Here is a 13,971-nt window from a genome sequence, read left to right on the forward strand (position 1 = left end):
GTGAAGGTGAGTATTTCCCTGGTAGTTTACTGACCCCCGACTGTCCCGTACCGGACAATCTCCCACTACTGTCACAACTGTCATTTTTTCCGGTGGAAGAATCTTTTAATCCCCAGTGTTGATGTGGCATATGGAGACAGAGAAGAGGACAGTGGGCATTCTGTCAAAGCAACAGGTCGGGAAATCACAGCTCCCCCTCCCCTCCCCCCATCACTGAATCAAAATACAAAGAAGCAGCTTTGCTGATCAGAACATGCACTGTGGGTGTGTGGTTGGGGTGCGTGGGATCTAAAAGTGTGTTCAAATCCTGTCATGGGTGAGTGGGGTTTTGCACTGTGTTTGGCCTCTGCCAGGGATGTATGGGGATCATAAAATGTGTCAGGACCCTGTCAAGGGTCTATGGGGTTTCACAGTGTGTCAGGACCCTGTCAGGGGTGTCGGCGATCTCAAACCGTGTCCAGAATATGTCTGGGATGTGTGGTGTCTCACAGTGTGACAGGAAGCTGTCAGGCGTGTGTGGTGTCTCACAGTGTGTCAGGACCCTGCCAGGGGTGTGTGGGGTCTCACAGTGTGTCAGGACCCTGTCAGGAGTGTGTGGGGTCTCACAGTGTGTCAGGACCCTGTCAGGAGTGTGTGGGGTCTCACAGTGTGTCAGGACCCTGTCAGGGGTGTGTGGGGTCTCACAGTGTGTCAGGATCCTGTCAGGGGTGTGTGGTGTCTCACAGTGTGTCAGGACCCTGCCAGGGGTGTGTGGGGTCTCACAGTGTGTCAGGATCCTGTCAGGGGTGTGTGGGGTCTCACAGTGTGTCAGGACCCTGTCAGGGGTGTGTGGGGTCTCACAGTGTGTCAGGATCCTGTCAGGGGTGTGTGGGGTCTCACAGTGTGTCAGGACCCTGTCAGGGGTGTCTGCGATCTCAAACCGTGTCCAGAATATGTCTGGGATGTGTGGTGTCTCACAGTGTGACAGGAAGCTGTCAGGCGTGTGTGGTGTCTCACAGTGTGTCAGGACCCTGCCAGGGGTGTGTGGGGTCTCACAGTGTGTCAGGACCCTGTCAGGAGTGTGTGGGGTCTCACAGTGTGTCAGGACCCTGCCAGGGGTGTGTGGGTTCTCACAGTGTGTCAGGACCCTGTCACGGGTGTGTGGGTTCTCACAATGTGTCAGGTCCCTGTCAGGGGTGTGTGGGATCTCACAGTGTGTCAGAACCCTGTCAGGGGTGTGTGGGGTCCCGTAGTGTGTCAGGACCCTGTCAGGTGTGTGTGGGGTCCCGTAGTGTGTCAGGACCCGGTCAGCTGTGTGTGGGCTCTCTCAGTGTGTCGGGTCCCTGTAAGCGGTGTGTGGGGTCTCACAGAGTGTCCGGACACGGTCAGGTTTGTGTGGGGTCTCAAAGTGGATCAGGACACTGTCAGGGGCGAATGGTTTCTCACAGTTTGTCCAGACCCTGCCAGGGTTGTGTGCGATCTGATAGTGTGTGGGGTCTCAAAGTGTGTCGGAACCGTGTCAATGGTGTGTGGGGTGTCACAGTGTGTCAGGACCCTGCCAGGGGTATGTGGAGTCTCACAATGTGTCAGGTCCCTGTCAGGGGTGTGTGGGTTCTCACAGTGTGTCAGGACCCTGTCACGGGTGTGTGGGTTCTCACAGTGTGTCGGGACCGTGTCAATGGTGTGTGGGGTGTCACAGTGTGTCAGGTGCCTGTCCGGGGTCTGTGGGGTCTCACAGTGAGTCAGGACACTGTCAGGGGTGTGTGTAGTCTGACAGTGTATCAGGACTCTGTCAAGGATGTGTGGGGTCTCACTGTGTGTCAGGACCCGGTCAGGGGTGTGTGGGCTCTCTCAGTGTGTCGGGTCCCTGTTAGCAGTGTGTGGGGTCTCACAGAGTGTCCGGACACGGTCAGGTTTGTGTGGGGTCTCAAAGTGGATCAGGACACTGTCAGGGGCGAATGGTTTCTCACAGTTTGTCCAGACCCTGCCAGGGTTGTGTGCGATCTGATAGTGTGTGGGGTCTCAAAGTGTGTCGGAACCGTGTCAATGGTGTGTGGGGTGTCACAGTGTGTCAGGACCCTGCCAGGGGTATGTGGAGTCTCACAATGTGTCAGGTCCCTGTCAGGGGTGTGTGGGTTCTCACAGTGTGTCAGGACCCTGTCACGGGTGTGTGGGTTCTCACAGTGTGTCAGGACCCTGTCACGGGTGTGTGGGTTCTCACAGTGTGTCGGGACCGTGTCAATGGTGTGTGGGGTGTCACAGTGTGTCAGGTGCCTGTCCGGGGTCTGTGGGGTCTCACAGTGAGTCAGGACACTGTCAGGGGTGTGTGTAGTCTGACAGTGAGTCAGGACCCTGTCAGGGACGTGTGTAGTCTGACAGTATGTCAAGACTCTGCCAGGGTTGTATGGGGTCTCACAGTATGTCAGAACACTACCAGGGGAGTGTGGGGTCTCACAGTGTGTCAGGTGCCTGTCCGGGGTCTGTGGGGTCTCACAGTGTGTCAGGACCCTGTCATGCGTGTGTGGGGTCTCACAGTGTGTCAGAACATTACCAGGGGTGTGTGGTGTCTCACAGTGTGTCAGGACCCTGTCTAGCGTCTGTGGGGTCTCACAGTGTTTCAGGACCCTGTCGGGTGTCTGGGATCTGAAACCGTGTCCAGAACATGTCAGGGATGTGTGGGGTCTCTCAGTGTGTCAGGACCCCGTCAGGAGTGTGTGGGGTCTCACAGTGTGTCAGGATTCTGTCAGGGATGTGTGGGGTCTCACAGTGTGTCAGGACCCTGTCAGGTGTGTGGGGTCTCACAGTATGTCAGGACCCTGTCAGGGGTGTGTGGCGTCTCACAGTATGTCAGGACCCTGTCAGGGGTGTGTGTGGTCTCACAGTATGTCAGGACCCTGTCAGGGGTGTGTGTGGTCTCACAGTGTGTGGGATCTCACAGTGTGTCAGGTCCCTGTCAGGGGTTTATGAGGGCTCACAGTTTGTCCAGACCCTGCCTGGGTTGTGTGGGGTCTCACAGTGTGTCAGGTGCCTGTCCGGGTTCTGTGGAGTCTCACAGTGTGTCAGGACCCTGCCAGGGGTATGTGGAGTCTCACTGTGTGTCAGGTCCCTATCAGGGGTGTGTGGGTTCTCACAGTGTGTCAGGTCCCTGTCAGGGGTGTGTGGTTTCTCACAGTGTGTCAGAACCCTGTCAGGGGTGTGTGGGGTCCCGTAGTGTGTCAGGACCCTGTCAGGTGTGTGTGGGGTCCCGTAGTGTTTCAGGACCCTGTCAGGTGTGTGTGGGGTCCCGTAGTGTGTCAGGACCCGGTCAGCTGTGTGTGGGCTCTCTCAGTGTGTCGGGTCCCTGTCAGCGGTGTGTGGGGTCTCACAGAGTGTCCAGACACGGTCAGGTTTGTGTGGGGTCTCAAAGTGGATCAGGACACTGTCAGGGGCGAATGGTGTCTCACAGTTTGTCCAGACCCTGCCTGGGTTGTGTGGTGTCTCACAGTGTGTCAGGGCTCTGCCATGTGTGTGTGGGGTCTGATAGTGTGTCAGGACCCTGCCAGGGTTCTGTGGGATCTGATAGTGTGTGGGTTCTCACAGTGTGTCAGGACCCTGTCAGGGGTGTGTGTGGTCTCACAGTGTGTCAGGACCCTGTCAGGAGTGTGTGGGGTCTCACAGTGTGTCCGGACCCTGTCAGGGGTGTGTGTGGTCTCACAGTGTGTCAGGACCCTGTCAGCCATGTGTGTGGGGTCTCACAGTGTGTCAGGATCTTGTCAGCCATGTGTGTGGGGTCTCACAGTGTGTCAGTGCCCTGTCAGGGGTGTGTGGGGTCCCGTAGTGTGTCAGGAACCTTGCAGGGGTGTGTCAGGTCCTGTAGTGTGTCATGATCCTGGCAGGTGTGTGTGGTGTCTCACAGTGTGTCCGGATCTATGAGGTGTTTGTGGAGTCATGCAGTGTGTGAAGACCCTGTCAGGGGTGTGTGGGGTCTAACAGTGTGTGAAGACCGTGTCAGGGGTATGTGGGGTCTAACAGTGTGACGGCACACTGACAGGGTCCTGACACACTGTGAGACCCCGCAAGCCCCTGTCAGGGTCCCGTCACACTGTTGGACCCTACACACCCCGGACAGGGTCTTCACATTGTGTGGGATCTCACAATGTGTCGGAACCCTGTAATGATTGTGTGGGGTTTCTCAATCTTTCGGGACCATGTCAGGGGGGTTCGGGGTCTCAGAGAGTGTCAGGACCCTGTCAAGAGGGTGTGGGGTCTCACAGTGTGTCAGGACCCTGTCAGCGGTGTGTGTGGTCTCACAGTGTGTCAGGACCCTGTAAGGGGTGTGTGGGATCTCACAGTGTGTCAGGACCTTGTCAGGGGTGTGTGGTCTCTCAGTGTGTCAGGACCCCGTCAGGGGTGTGTGGGGTCTCACAGTGTGTCAGGACCCCGTCAGGGATGTGTGGGGTCTCACAGTGTATCAGGACTCTGTCAAGGATGTGTGGGGTCTCACTGTGTGTCAGGACCCGGTCAGGGGTGTGTGGGCTCTCTCAGTGTGTCGGGTCCCTGTTAGCGGTGTGTGGGGTCTCACAGAGTGTCCGGACACGGTCAGGTTTGTGTGGGGTCTCAAAGTGGATCAGGACACTGTCAGGGGCGAATGGTGTCTCACAGTTTGTCCACACCCTGCCTGGGTTGTGTGGTGTCTCACAGTGTGTCAGGGCCCTGTCAGGTGTGTGTGGGTTCTCACAGTGTGTCAAGACCCTGCCAGGGTTCTGTGGGATCTGATAGTGTGTGGGGTCTCAAAGTGTGTCGGGACCGTGTCAATGGTGTGTGGGGTGTTGCAGTGCGTCAGGTGCCTGTCCGGCGTCTGTGGGGTCTCACAATGTGTCAGGACCCTGTCAGGCACGTGTGTGGTTTGACAGTGTGTCAAGACTCTGCCAGGGTTGTATGGGGTCTCACAGTGAGTCAGGACCCTGTCAGGCATGTGTGGGGTCTCACAGTGTGTCAGGACCCTGTCAGGTGTGTGTGGGTTCTCACAGTGTGTCAGAACCCTGTCAGGCATGTGTGGGGTCTCACAGTGTGTCAGGACCCTGTCAGGTGTGTGTGGGGTCTCACAGTGAGTCAGGACCCTGTCAGGCATGTGTGGGGTCTCACAGTGTGTCAGGTGCCTGTCCGGGTTCTGTGGGGTCTCACAGTGTGTCAGGACCCTGTCTGGGGTGTGTGGGGTCTCACAGTGTGTCAGGACCCTGTCATGTGTGTGTGGGTTCTCACAGTGTGTCAGAACCCTGTCATGGGTGTGTGGGGTCTCACAGTGTGTCAGGACCCTGACAGGGGTGTGTGGGGTCTCACAGTGTGTCAGGACCCTGCCAGGGTTGTGTGGGATCTGATAGTGTGTGGGGTCTCAAAGTGTGTCGGGACCGTGTCAATGGTGTGTGGGGTCTCACAGTGTGTCAGGTGCCTGCCCGGGGTCTGTGGGTTCTCACAGTGTGTCAGGACCCTGTCAGGGGTGTGTGTGGTCTCACAGTGTGACAGGACCCTGTCAGGGGTGTGTGTGGTCTCACAGTGTGTCCGGACCCTGTCAGGGGTGTGTGTGGTCTCACAGTGTGTCAGGACCCTGTCAGCCATGTGTGTGGGGTCTCACAGTGTGTCAGGATCTTGTCAGCTATGTGTGTGGGGTCTCACAGTGTGTCAGTGCCCTGTCAGGGGTGTGTGGGGTCCCGTAGTGTGTCAGGAACCTTTCAGGGGTGTGTCAGGTCCTGTAGTGTGTCATGATCCTGGCAGGTGTGTGTGGTGTCTCACAGTGTGTCCGGATCTATGAGGTGTTTGTGGAGTCATACAGTGTGTGAAGACCCTGTCAGGGGTGTGTGGGGTCTAACAGTGTGTGAAGACCCTGTCAGGGGTATGTGGGGTCTAACAGTGTGACGGCACCCTGACAGGGTCCTGACACACTGTGAGACCCCGCAAGCCCCTGTCAGGGTCCCGTCACACTGTTGGACCCTACACACCCCGGACAGGGTCTTCACATTGTGTGGGATCTCACAATGTGTCGGAACCCTGTAATGATTGTGTGGGGTTTCTCAATCTTTCGGGACCATGTCAGGGGGGTTCGGGGTCTCAGAGTGTGTCAGGACCCTGTCAAGAGGGTGTGGGGTCTCACAGTGTGTCAGGACCCTGTCAGCGGTGTGTGTGTGGTCTCACAGTGTGTCAGGACCCTGTAAGGGGTGTGTGGGATCTCACAGTGTGTCAGGACCTTGTCAGGGGTGTGTGGTCTCTCAGTGTGTCAGGACCCCGTCAGGGATGTGTGGGGTCTCACAGTGTATCAGGACTCTGTCAAGGATGTGTGGGGTCTCACTGTGTGTCATGACCCGGTCAGGGGTGTGTGGGCTCTCTCAGTGTGTCGGGTCCCTGTTAGCGGTGTGTGGGGTCTCACAGAGTGTCCAGACACGGTCAGGTTTGTGTGGGGTCTCAAAGTGGATCAGGACACTGTCAGGGGCGAATGGTGTCTCACAGTTTGTCCAGACCCTGCCTGGGTTGTGTGGTGTCTCACAGTGTGTCAGGGCCCTGTCAGGTGTGTGTGGGTTCTCACAGTGTGTCAAGACCCTGCCAGGGTTCTGTGGGATCTGATAGTGTGTGGGGTCTCAAAGTGTGTCGGGACCGTGTCAATGGTGTGTGGGGTGTTGCAGTGCGTCAGGTGCCTGTCCGGCGTCTGTGGGGTCTCACAGTGAGTCAGGACCCTGTCAGGCACGTGTGTGGTTTGACAGTGTGTCAAGACTCTGCCAGTGTTGTATGGGGTCTCACAGTGAGTCAGGACCCTGTCAGGCATGTGTGGGGTCTCACAGTGTGTCAGAACACTACCAGGGGAGTGTGGGGTCTCACAGAGTGTCAGGTGCCTGTCCGGGTTCTGTGGGGTCTCACAGTGTGTCAGGACCCTGTCAAGTGTGTGTGGGTTCTCACAGTGTGTCAAGACCCTGCCAGGGTTCTGTGGGATCTGATAGTGTGTGGGGTCTCAAAGTGTGTCGGGACCGTGTCAATGGTGTGTGTGGTCTCACAGTGCGTCAGGTGCCTGCCCGGGGTCTGTGGGGTCTCACAGTGAGTCAGGACCCTGTCAGGGACGTGTGTGATTTGACAGTGTGTCAAGACTCTGCCAGGGGTGTGTGGGGTCTCACAGTGTGTCAGGACCCTGTCGGGGTGTCTGGGATCTCAAACCATGTCCGGAACATGTCAGGAATGTGTGGGGTCTCACAGCATGTCAGGAAGCTGTCAGGCGTTTGTGGGGTCTCACAGTGTGTCAGGACCCTACCAGGGGTATGTGGGGTCTCACAGTGTGTCAGGACCCTGTCAGGGGTGTGTGGGGTCTCACAGTGTGTCAGGACCCCGTCAGCCGTGTGTGTGGGGTCTCAGTGTGTCAGGACCCCATCAGCCATGTTTGCGGGGTCTCACTGTGTGTCAGGACCCTGTCAGGAGTGTGTAGAGTCTCACAGTGTGTCAGGACCCCGTCAGCCGTGTGTGTGGGGTCTCAGTGTGTCAAGACCCCATCAGCCATGTTTGTGGGGTCTCACAGTGTGTCAGGACCCCGTCAGCCGTGTGAGTGGGGTCTCACAGTGTGTCAGGACCCCGTCAGCTGTGTGTGTGGGGTCTCACAGTGTGTCGGGACCCCGTCAGCCATGTGAGTGGGGTCTCACAGTGTGTCTGGACCCCGTCAGCCGTGTGTGTGGGGTCTCACAGTGTTTCAGGACCCTGTCAGGGGTGTGTGGGGTCTCACAGTGTGTCAGGACCCTGTCAGGGGTGTGTGGGGTCTCACACTGAGTCAGGACCCTGTCAAGGGTCTGTGGGGTCTCACAGTGTGTCTGGACCCTGTCAGGGGCATCTGGGATCTCAAACTGTGTCCGGAATATGTCAGGGATATGTGGGGTCTCACAGTGTGTGAGTACCCTTCCAGGGGTGTGTGAAGTCTCACAGTGTGTCAGGTCCCTGTCAGGGGTGTGTGGGTTCAAACAGTGTGTCAGGACCCTACCAGGGGTATGTGGAGTCTCACAGTGTGTCAGGACCCTGTCAGGGGAGTGTGGGGTCTCACGGTGTGTCAGGAACCTGTCAGGCAAGTGTGGGGTCTCACGTTGTGTCAGGACCCTGCCAGGGGTATGTGAAGTCTCACAGTGTGTCCATACCCTGCCTGGGTTGTGTGGGGTCTCACAGTGTGTCAGGGCCCTGTCAGGTGTGTGTGGGTTCTCACAGTGTGTCAAGACCCTGCCAGGGTTCTGTGGGATCTGATAGTGTGTGGGGTCTCAAAGTGTGTCGGGACCGTGTCAATGGTGTGTGGGGTGTTGCAGTGTGTCAGGTGCCTGTCCGGGGTCTGTGGGGTCTCACAGTGAGTCAGGACCCTGTCAGGGGTGTGTGTGGTCTCACAGTGTGTCAGGACCCTGTCAGGGACGTGTGTGGTCTGACAGTGTGTCAAGACTCTGCCAGGCATGTGTGGGGTCTCACAGTGTGTCAGAACACTACCAGGGGAGTGTGTGGTCTCACAGAGTGTCAGGTGCCTGTCAGGGGTGTGTGTGGTCTCACAGTGAGTCAGGACCCTGTCAGGGGTGTGTAGGTTCTCACTGTGTCTCAGGAACATAAAATGAGTTTGTGGAGTCTCACAGTGCGTCAGGACCCTGTCAGTGGTGTGTGGGGTTTGACAGTGTGTCAAGACTCTGCCAGGGTTGTATGGGGTCTCACAGTGAGTCAGGACCCTGTCAGGGATGTGTGTGGTTTGACAGTGTGTCAAGACTCTGCCAGGGTTGTATGGGGTCTCACAGTGTGTCAGCACCCTGTCAGGCATGTGTGGGGTCTCACAGTGTGTCAGAACACTACCAGGGTAGTGTGGGGTCTCACAGTGTGTCAGGTGCCTGTCAGGGGTCTCTGGGGTCTCACAGTGTGTCAGAACCCTGTCAGGGGTGTGTGGGGTCTCACAGTGTGTCAGGATCCTGTCAGTGGTGTGTGTGGGTTCTCACAGTGTGTCAAGACCCTGCCAGGGTTGTGTGGGATCTGATAGTGTGTGGGGTCTCAAAGTGTGTCAGAACACTACCAGGGGAGTGTGGGGGCTCACAGTGTGTCAGGTGCCTGTCAGGGGTCTGTGGGGTCTCACAGTGTGTCAGAACCCTGTCAGTGGTGTGTGTGGGTTCTCACAGTGTGTCAGGACCCTGCCAGGGTTGTGTGGGATCTGATAGTGTGTGGGGTCTCAAAGTGTGTCGGGACCGTGTCAATGGTGTGTGGGGTCTCACAGTGTGTCAGGTGCCTGTCAGGGGTGTCTGGGATCTCAAACCATGTCCGGAACATGTCAGGAATGTGTGGGGTCTCACAGCATGTCAGGAAGCTGTCAGGCGTGTGTGGGGTCTCACAGTGTGTCAGGACCCTGCCAGGGGTATGTGGAGTCTCACAGTGTGTCAGGTCCCTGTCAGGGGTGTGTGGTTTCTCACAGTGTGTCGGGACCCTACCAGGGGTATGTGGATTCTCACTGTGTGTCAGGTCCCTATCAGGGGTGTGTGGGTTCTCACAGTGTGTCGGGAACCTACCAGGGCAGTGTGGGGTCTCACAGCATGTAAGGACCCTGTCAGGGAAGTGTGGGGTCTCACAGCAGATCAAGATTCTGTCAGGGGTGTGTGGGGTCTCACAGTGTGTCAGGACCCCGTCAGCCGTGTGTGTGGGGTCTCAGTGTGTCAGGACCCCGTCAGCCGTGTGTGTGGGGTCTCACAGTGTGTCAGGACCCCGTCAGCTGTGTGTGTGGGGTCTCACAGTGTGTCAGGGCCCCGTCAGCCATGTGAGTGGGGTCTCACAGTGTGTCTGGACCCCGTCAGCCGTGTGTGTGGGGTTTCACAGTGTGTCAGGCCACTTTCAGGGTGTGTGGTGTCTCACAGTGTATCACAACCCTGTCAGGCATGTGTGGGGTTTCACCGTGTGTCAGGACCCTGTCAGGGGTGTGTCGGGTCTCACAGTGTGTCGGGACTCTACCAGGGGAGTTCGGGGTCTCACAATGTGTAAGGACCCTGTTAGGGATGTGTGGGGTGTCACAGCGGGTCAAGATCCTGCCAGGGTTGAGTGGGGTCTCACAGTGTGTCGGGACCATGTCAGGGGTGTGTGGGGTCTCACAGTGTGTCAGGACCCTGTCAGGGGTGTGTGTGGTCTCACAGTGTGTCAGGATCTTGTCAGCCGTGTGTGTGGGGTCTCACAGTGTGTCAGTGCCCTGTCAGGGGTGTGTGGGGTCCTGTAGTGTGTCAGGAACCTTTCAGGGGTGTGTCAGGTCCTGTAGTATGTCAGGATCCTGGCAGGTGTGTGTGGTGTCTCACAGTGTGTCCGGATCTATGAGGTGTTTGTGGAGTCGTACAGTGTGTGAAGACTCTGACAGGGGTGTGTGAAGACAGGGTCCTGACACACTGTGAGACCCCACAAGCCCCTGTCAGGGTCCCGTCACACTGTTGGACCCCACACACCCCTGACAGGGTCTTCACATTGTGTGGGATCTCACAATGTGTCGGAACCCTGTAATGAGTGTGTGGGGTTTCTCAATCTTTCGGGACCATGTCAGGGGTGTCCGGGGTCTCACAGTGTGTCAGGACCCTGTCAGGGGTGTGTGGGGTCTCACAGTGTGTCAGGATCCTTTCAGGGGTGTGTGTTGGGTCTCAGAGTGTGTCAGGACCCTGTCAGGGGTGTGTGGGGTCTCACAGTGTGTCAGGACCCTGTCTGGGGTGTGTGGGGTCTCACAGTGTGTCGGGACCCTGTCAGGGGTGTGTTGGTCTCACAGTGTGTCAGGAACCTGTCAGGAGGGTGTGGGGTCTCACAGTGTGTCAGGACCCTATCAGGAGGGTGTGGGGTCTCACAGTGTGTCAGGATCCTATCAGGAGGGTGTGGGGTCTCACAGTGTGTCAGGATCCTATCAGGAGGGTGTGGGGTCCTGCAGTGTGTCAGGACCCTGTCAGGGGTGTGCGGAATCTCACAGTGTGACAGGACCCTGTCAGGAGTGTGTGGGGTGTCTATTCAATGTGTTCGGCTGTGATAGGGAGCATAGGAAAACACTGATCCTGGACATATTCACTTTAGAGAATGTGACAGTGGCAGAAAATATGCTCTTCAATAATCAGGGAGTGTATCTGTTTCATATTCAGAAATGGGTGTGGGAATTTCACTGTCGTGTCTGTTCCCTCTGCAAACAGGATGAAGTACAGTAAGGAACAAGCTTGTAGCGATTTACTAATCCCGTGGTCAGGGACACTGAGGGGTTTCATTGACCGGGTGTGGACTGGAGCAATATTTACAGAGGTCCCAGAAACGTGAGTACCGGTAGTTTGTAAACTTCCAGATTCGTCTATCTCTGGCCCCATATTTAAATTATCATCTTTGGGATTTGTTGTTGTAAATGAGAGAGACTGAACCTGGGTTCTGGCCAAGATTCCTTGTATTTCTGGTGAGAGCTGCTCTGTGGTTGAACAGACCAGTTGGGATGTTACCTGCTTTTCTAATTAAAGTGATGCTATTATTACTATTCTGTGTCTGGAACTTCAGTGGACGCCCAACTCTAAGAAAAGATCATCTGCAGGAACTGGGGGAGTTTAGAAAATGGATAAGGATGAGGCAGTTCAGGAGGGGGCAGTGGCTGGCAAGAGAAGGTTTTGCCTTTTTGGTGTGAAGAAATGTGTATTTTCTTTCCATTCTCCAGATCGCCGCCTTCTCCAGTCAGACTCCGGTGGGGATCTGTAGTTGCAGGCCCCAGAGCGGTGTGACCACTTTCCTCAAACTCGCTAGCTCTCTGTCTCTTTCGTCAAAATGTCCTATGGAAACTCTCCCGCTAGCAAACACGTTTCCCTGTGTCTCATTGTGTTCTCTGTCACAGTGCCAGTATTTACCTGGTCAGATCCTCGTGGCTCAACAACTGAACCGCCCTACACAAATTACAACCGCTGGTGGAAACAGAGGTCAAGTTTCAACCTTATAAACTCTGCTTCAGCCTCATCTGGGCCATTGCGTACCATTCCAATCGCCCCACTACCGGAGGGATGTTGAGGCTTTAGAAAGGGAGCAGAACAGGTTTACCAGGATGCTGCCTTGTTTAGAGGGCATGTGCTATCGTGAGAGGCTGGATAAAATTAGATTGCTTTCTCTGGTTCATCGGAGGCTGAGGGGCGCTCTGACACAGGTTGACAAGATTATGAGAGGCATAGATAGAGTGGACAGAGAGAATCGGTTTCCTGTGGTTGAAATGTCAATTACTAGAGGGAATACATTGAAGGTGAGAGGGTGTATAATGAAGGGGGATGTGAAGGATAGCTTATTTTTTAAATCAGACAATCATGGCTGCCCGGAACACACTGCCTGGTAAGGAGGTCGAGGCAAATTATTAGAAGCTGTTAAGGGATTTTTGGACAGGCACATGGATGTAGGAAGATGGGTGCATGTGGACATGGTGTAGGAAGGAGAGATTAGTCTTCAGGTTTGTTTGATTTATTTCTTAGCTGTTTTTGGCAAAATATGATATGCCTAATGGCTTATTCCTGTGTTGCACTCTGCAATGTTCAATGCATGTTCACTTACCTTTCAGCTCACTGAGAAGCTTTAGTAAAAGTTGAGCGGGAATTGGTTGATGGGAAGGATCACAACCTGTTTGGATTTAAACAAATTGAGGAAATCATTTTTGTAAAATTTTAAAGTGTGCTGTATTCAATCCAAATTTGAATTAATCTGTGATATAATCTCACCATATATCTGTATTTCCTTCACTATTTTGTCCAAATTTGGGACACCAATCCGCATTTTCACAAAGGTTTCCCACATCACCCTCCGGGCACGGGAGCCTTTCTCCATCACCAGGCTCAGGAGGAGTTTAGAACTGTCCGCCCGCTCTCCCTTATCAGCGAGATCAGAGATTTTCTGTGAAGAGTAACGGTGAACATATTGGGGACTGACAGATTCACACAGAGAATGAGAAGTAAATGATGTGCTCTGTAACGGGATCACACTGAGCAGTCACCCGGACGGGTGCTGATCCTGTCTGGACATGGACTGTACATTCTGAGTGCAGAGCACACGGAGGGACATTCACCGTGAACCTGGTCCACCAGTCAATGAGATCCTGGCTGGTCTGTGACCGCTTCATTGACGTGGCTCCAAATCCATAAATAATTCCTCACCGGATTTGACGGTGTAAAACAGAAATCAGAAAATAACGATGACAGATGACGAAAGAAGTCAGGAAGGTTTTTATAACAGAGTGAGCAGTCTCGGAGAAGTTGCAGAAAAGATGATGTGATTCATCCCCTCAGTCCGCCAGTGTCCAACATGACAGCGGATTACCAGCTGACACCTGATGTCTTTACTTTGCCTTTTCCAATGGAGGTTTATTCAGTGATTACACATTTCAACATGGCAGTATTCCCCGATTCACACTGTTTGCAAATACAGATTGTAACACAATCATCGCCACCCAGGACAGAACACACTCGAGCTCCTGTGGCATCCAGTCGTAATGCCCCGGTTCTCACTGAATCCTGCCGTCAAACTGTACACTCTTCCCAAAATAAAGATTCCTGTCGTATTTCCACTGAAACTCGTTTATTGCAACATCATAGAACTGTTGCCTACTCGCCTCGCTCTGAACATTGAGCTGCCAGCATGGGTATTTACAACTCTTTCAACCATTCCTTCAGATTCACAGCTTTAAGAATTATATATATTTATTTCTGATTTGTTTTTATGCTTTATTATCCGATGAGTGAGAGTCCCGACACCCATCAGTCCTGTGATGTGTGAAAATTCAAACCCATTCTCCATCCCACTCACCCGATGTTCCTCTCCGCTGAACTGATTCTCGGCCGTTAACGCCAGGCTCACTCCGTGCACCCCTCCTTCCATCGCCTGCTCCAGCCTGTCCCGGTAGAAGTCCATCAGCTGCAGCAGCTGGAAATCGTCCCAGTTTGCCAGGAGCTCGGTGATCACTGAGCTCAGACCTGTGAAGGAAAATGGGGAAAATTAAAGAAATTACTGACCCCATATTGG

The 13,971-nt window shown here is 54.8% G+C and overlaps 1 protein-coding gene across 1 annotated transcript in view; it reads right to left on the reverse strand.

Annotated features, from left to right (window-relative positions):
- LOC140723557 (NACHT, LRR and PYD domains-containing protein 3-like) overlaps positions 1-13,971 on the reverse strand; it is a 141,083-nt gene that overhangs the window by 84,856 nt on the left and 42,256 nt on the right. The window contains exons 9-11 of the mRNA XM_073038129.1: positions 13,756-13,922; positions 12,675-12,846; positions 12,511-12,576 (exon numbers count right to left, since the gene is read on the reverse strand). Coding sequence (XP_072894230.1) covers positions 12,511-12,576; positions 12,675-12,846; positions 13,756-13,922 — 405 coding nt within the window. The remainder of the gene's footprint in view (positions 1-12,510; positions 12,577-12,674; positions 12,847-13,755; positions 13,923-13,971) is intronic.

The sequence above is a fragment of the Hemitrygon akajei genome, unplaced genomic scaffold, assembly GCF_048418815.1.
Source record: "Hemitrygon akajei unplaced genomic scaffold, sHemAka1.3 Scf000118, whole genome shotgun sequence".
Classification (NCBI taxonomy): domain Eukaryota; kingdom Metazoa; phylum Chordata; class Chondrichthyes; order Myliobatiformes; family Dasyatidae; genus Hemitrygon; species Hemitrygon akajei.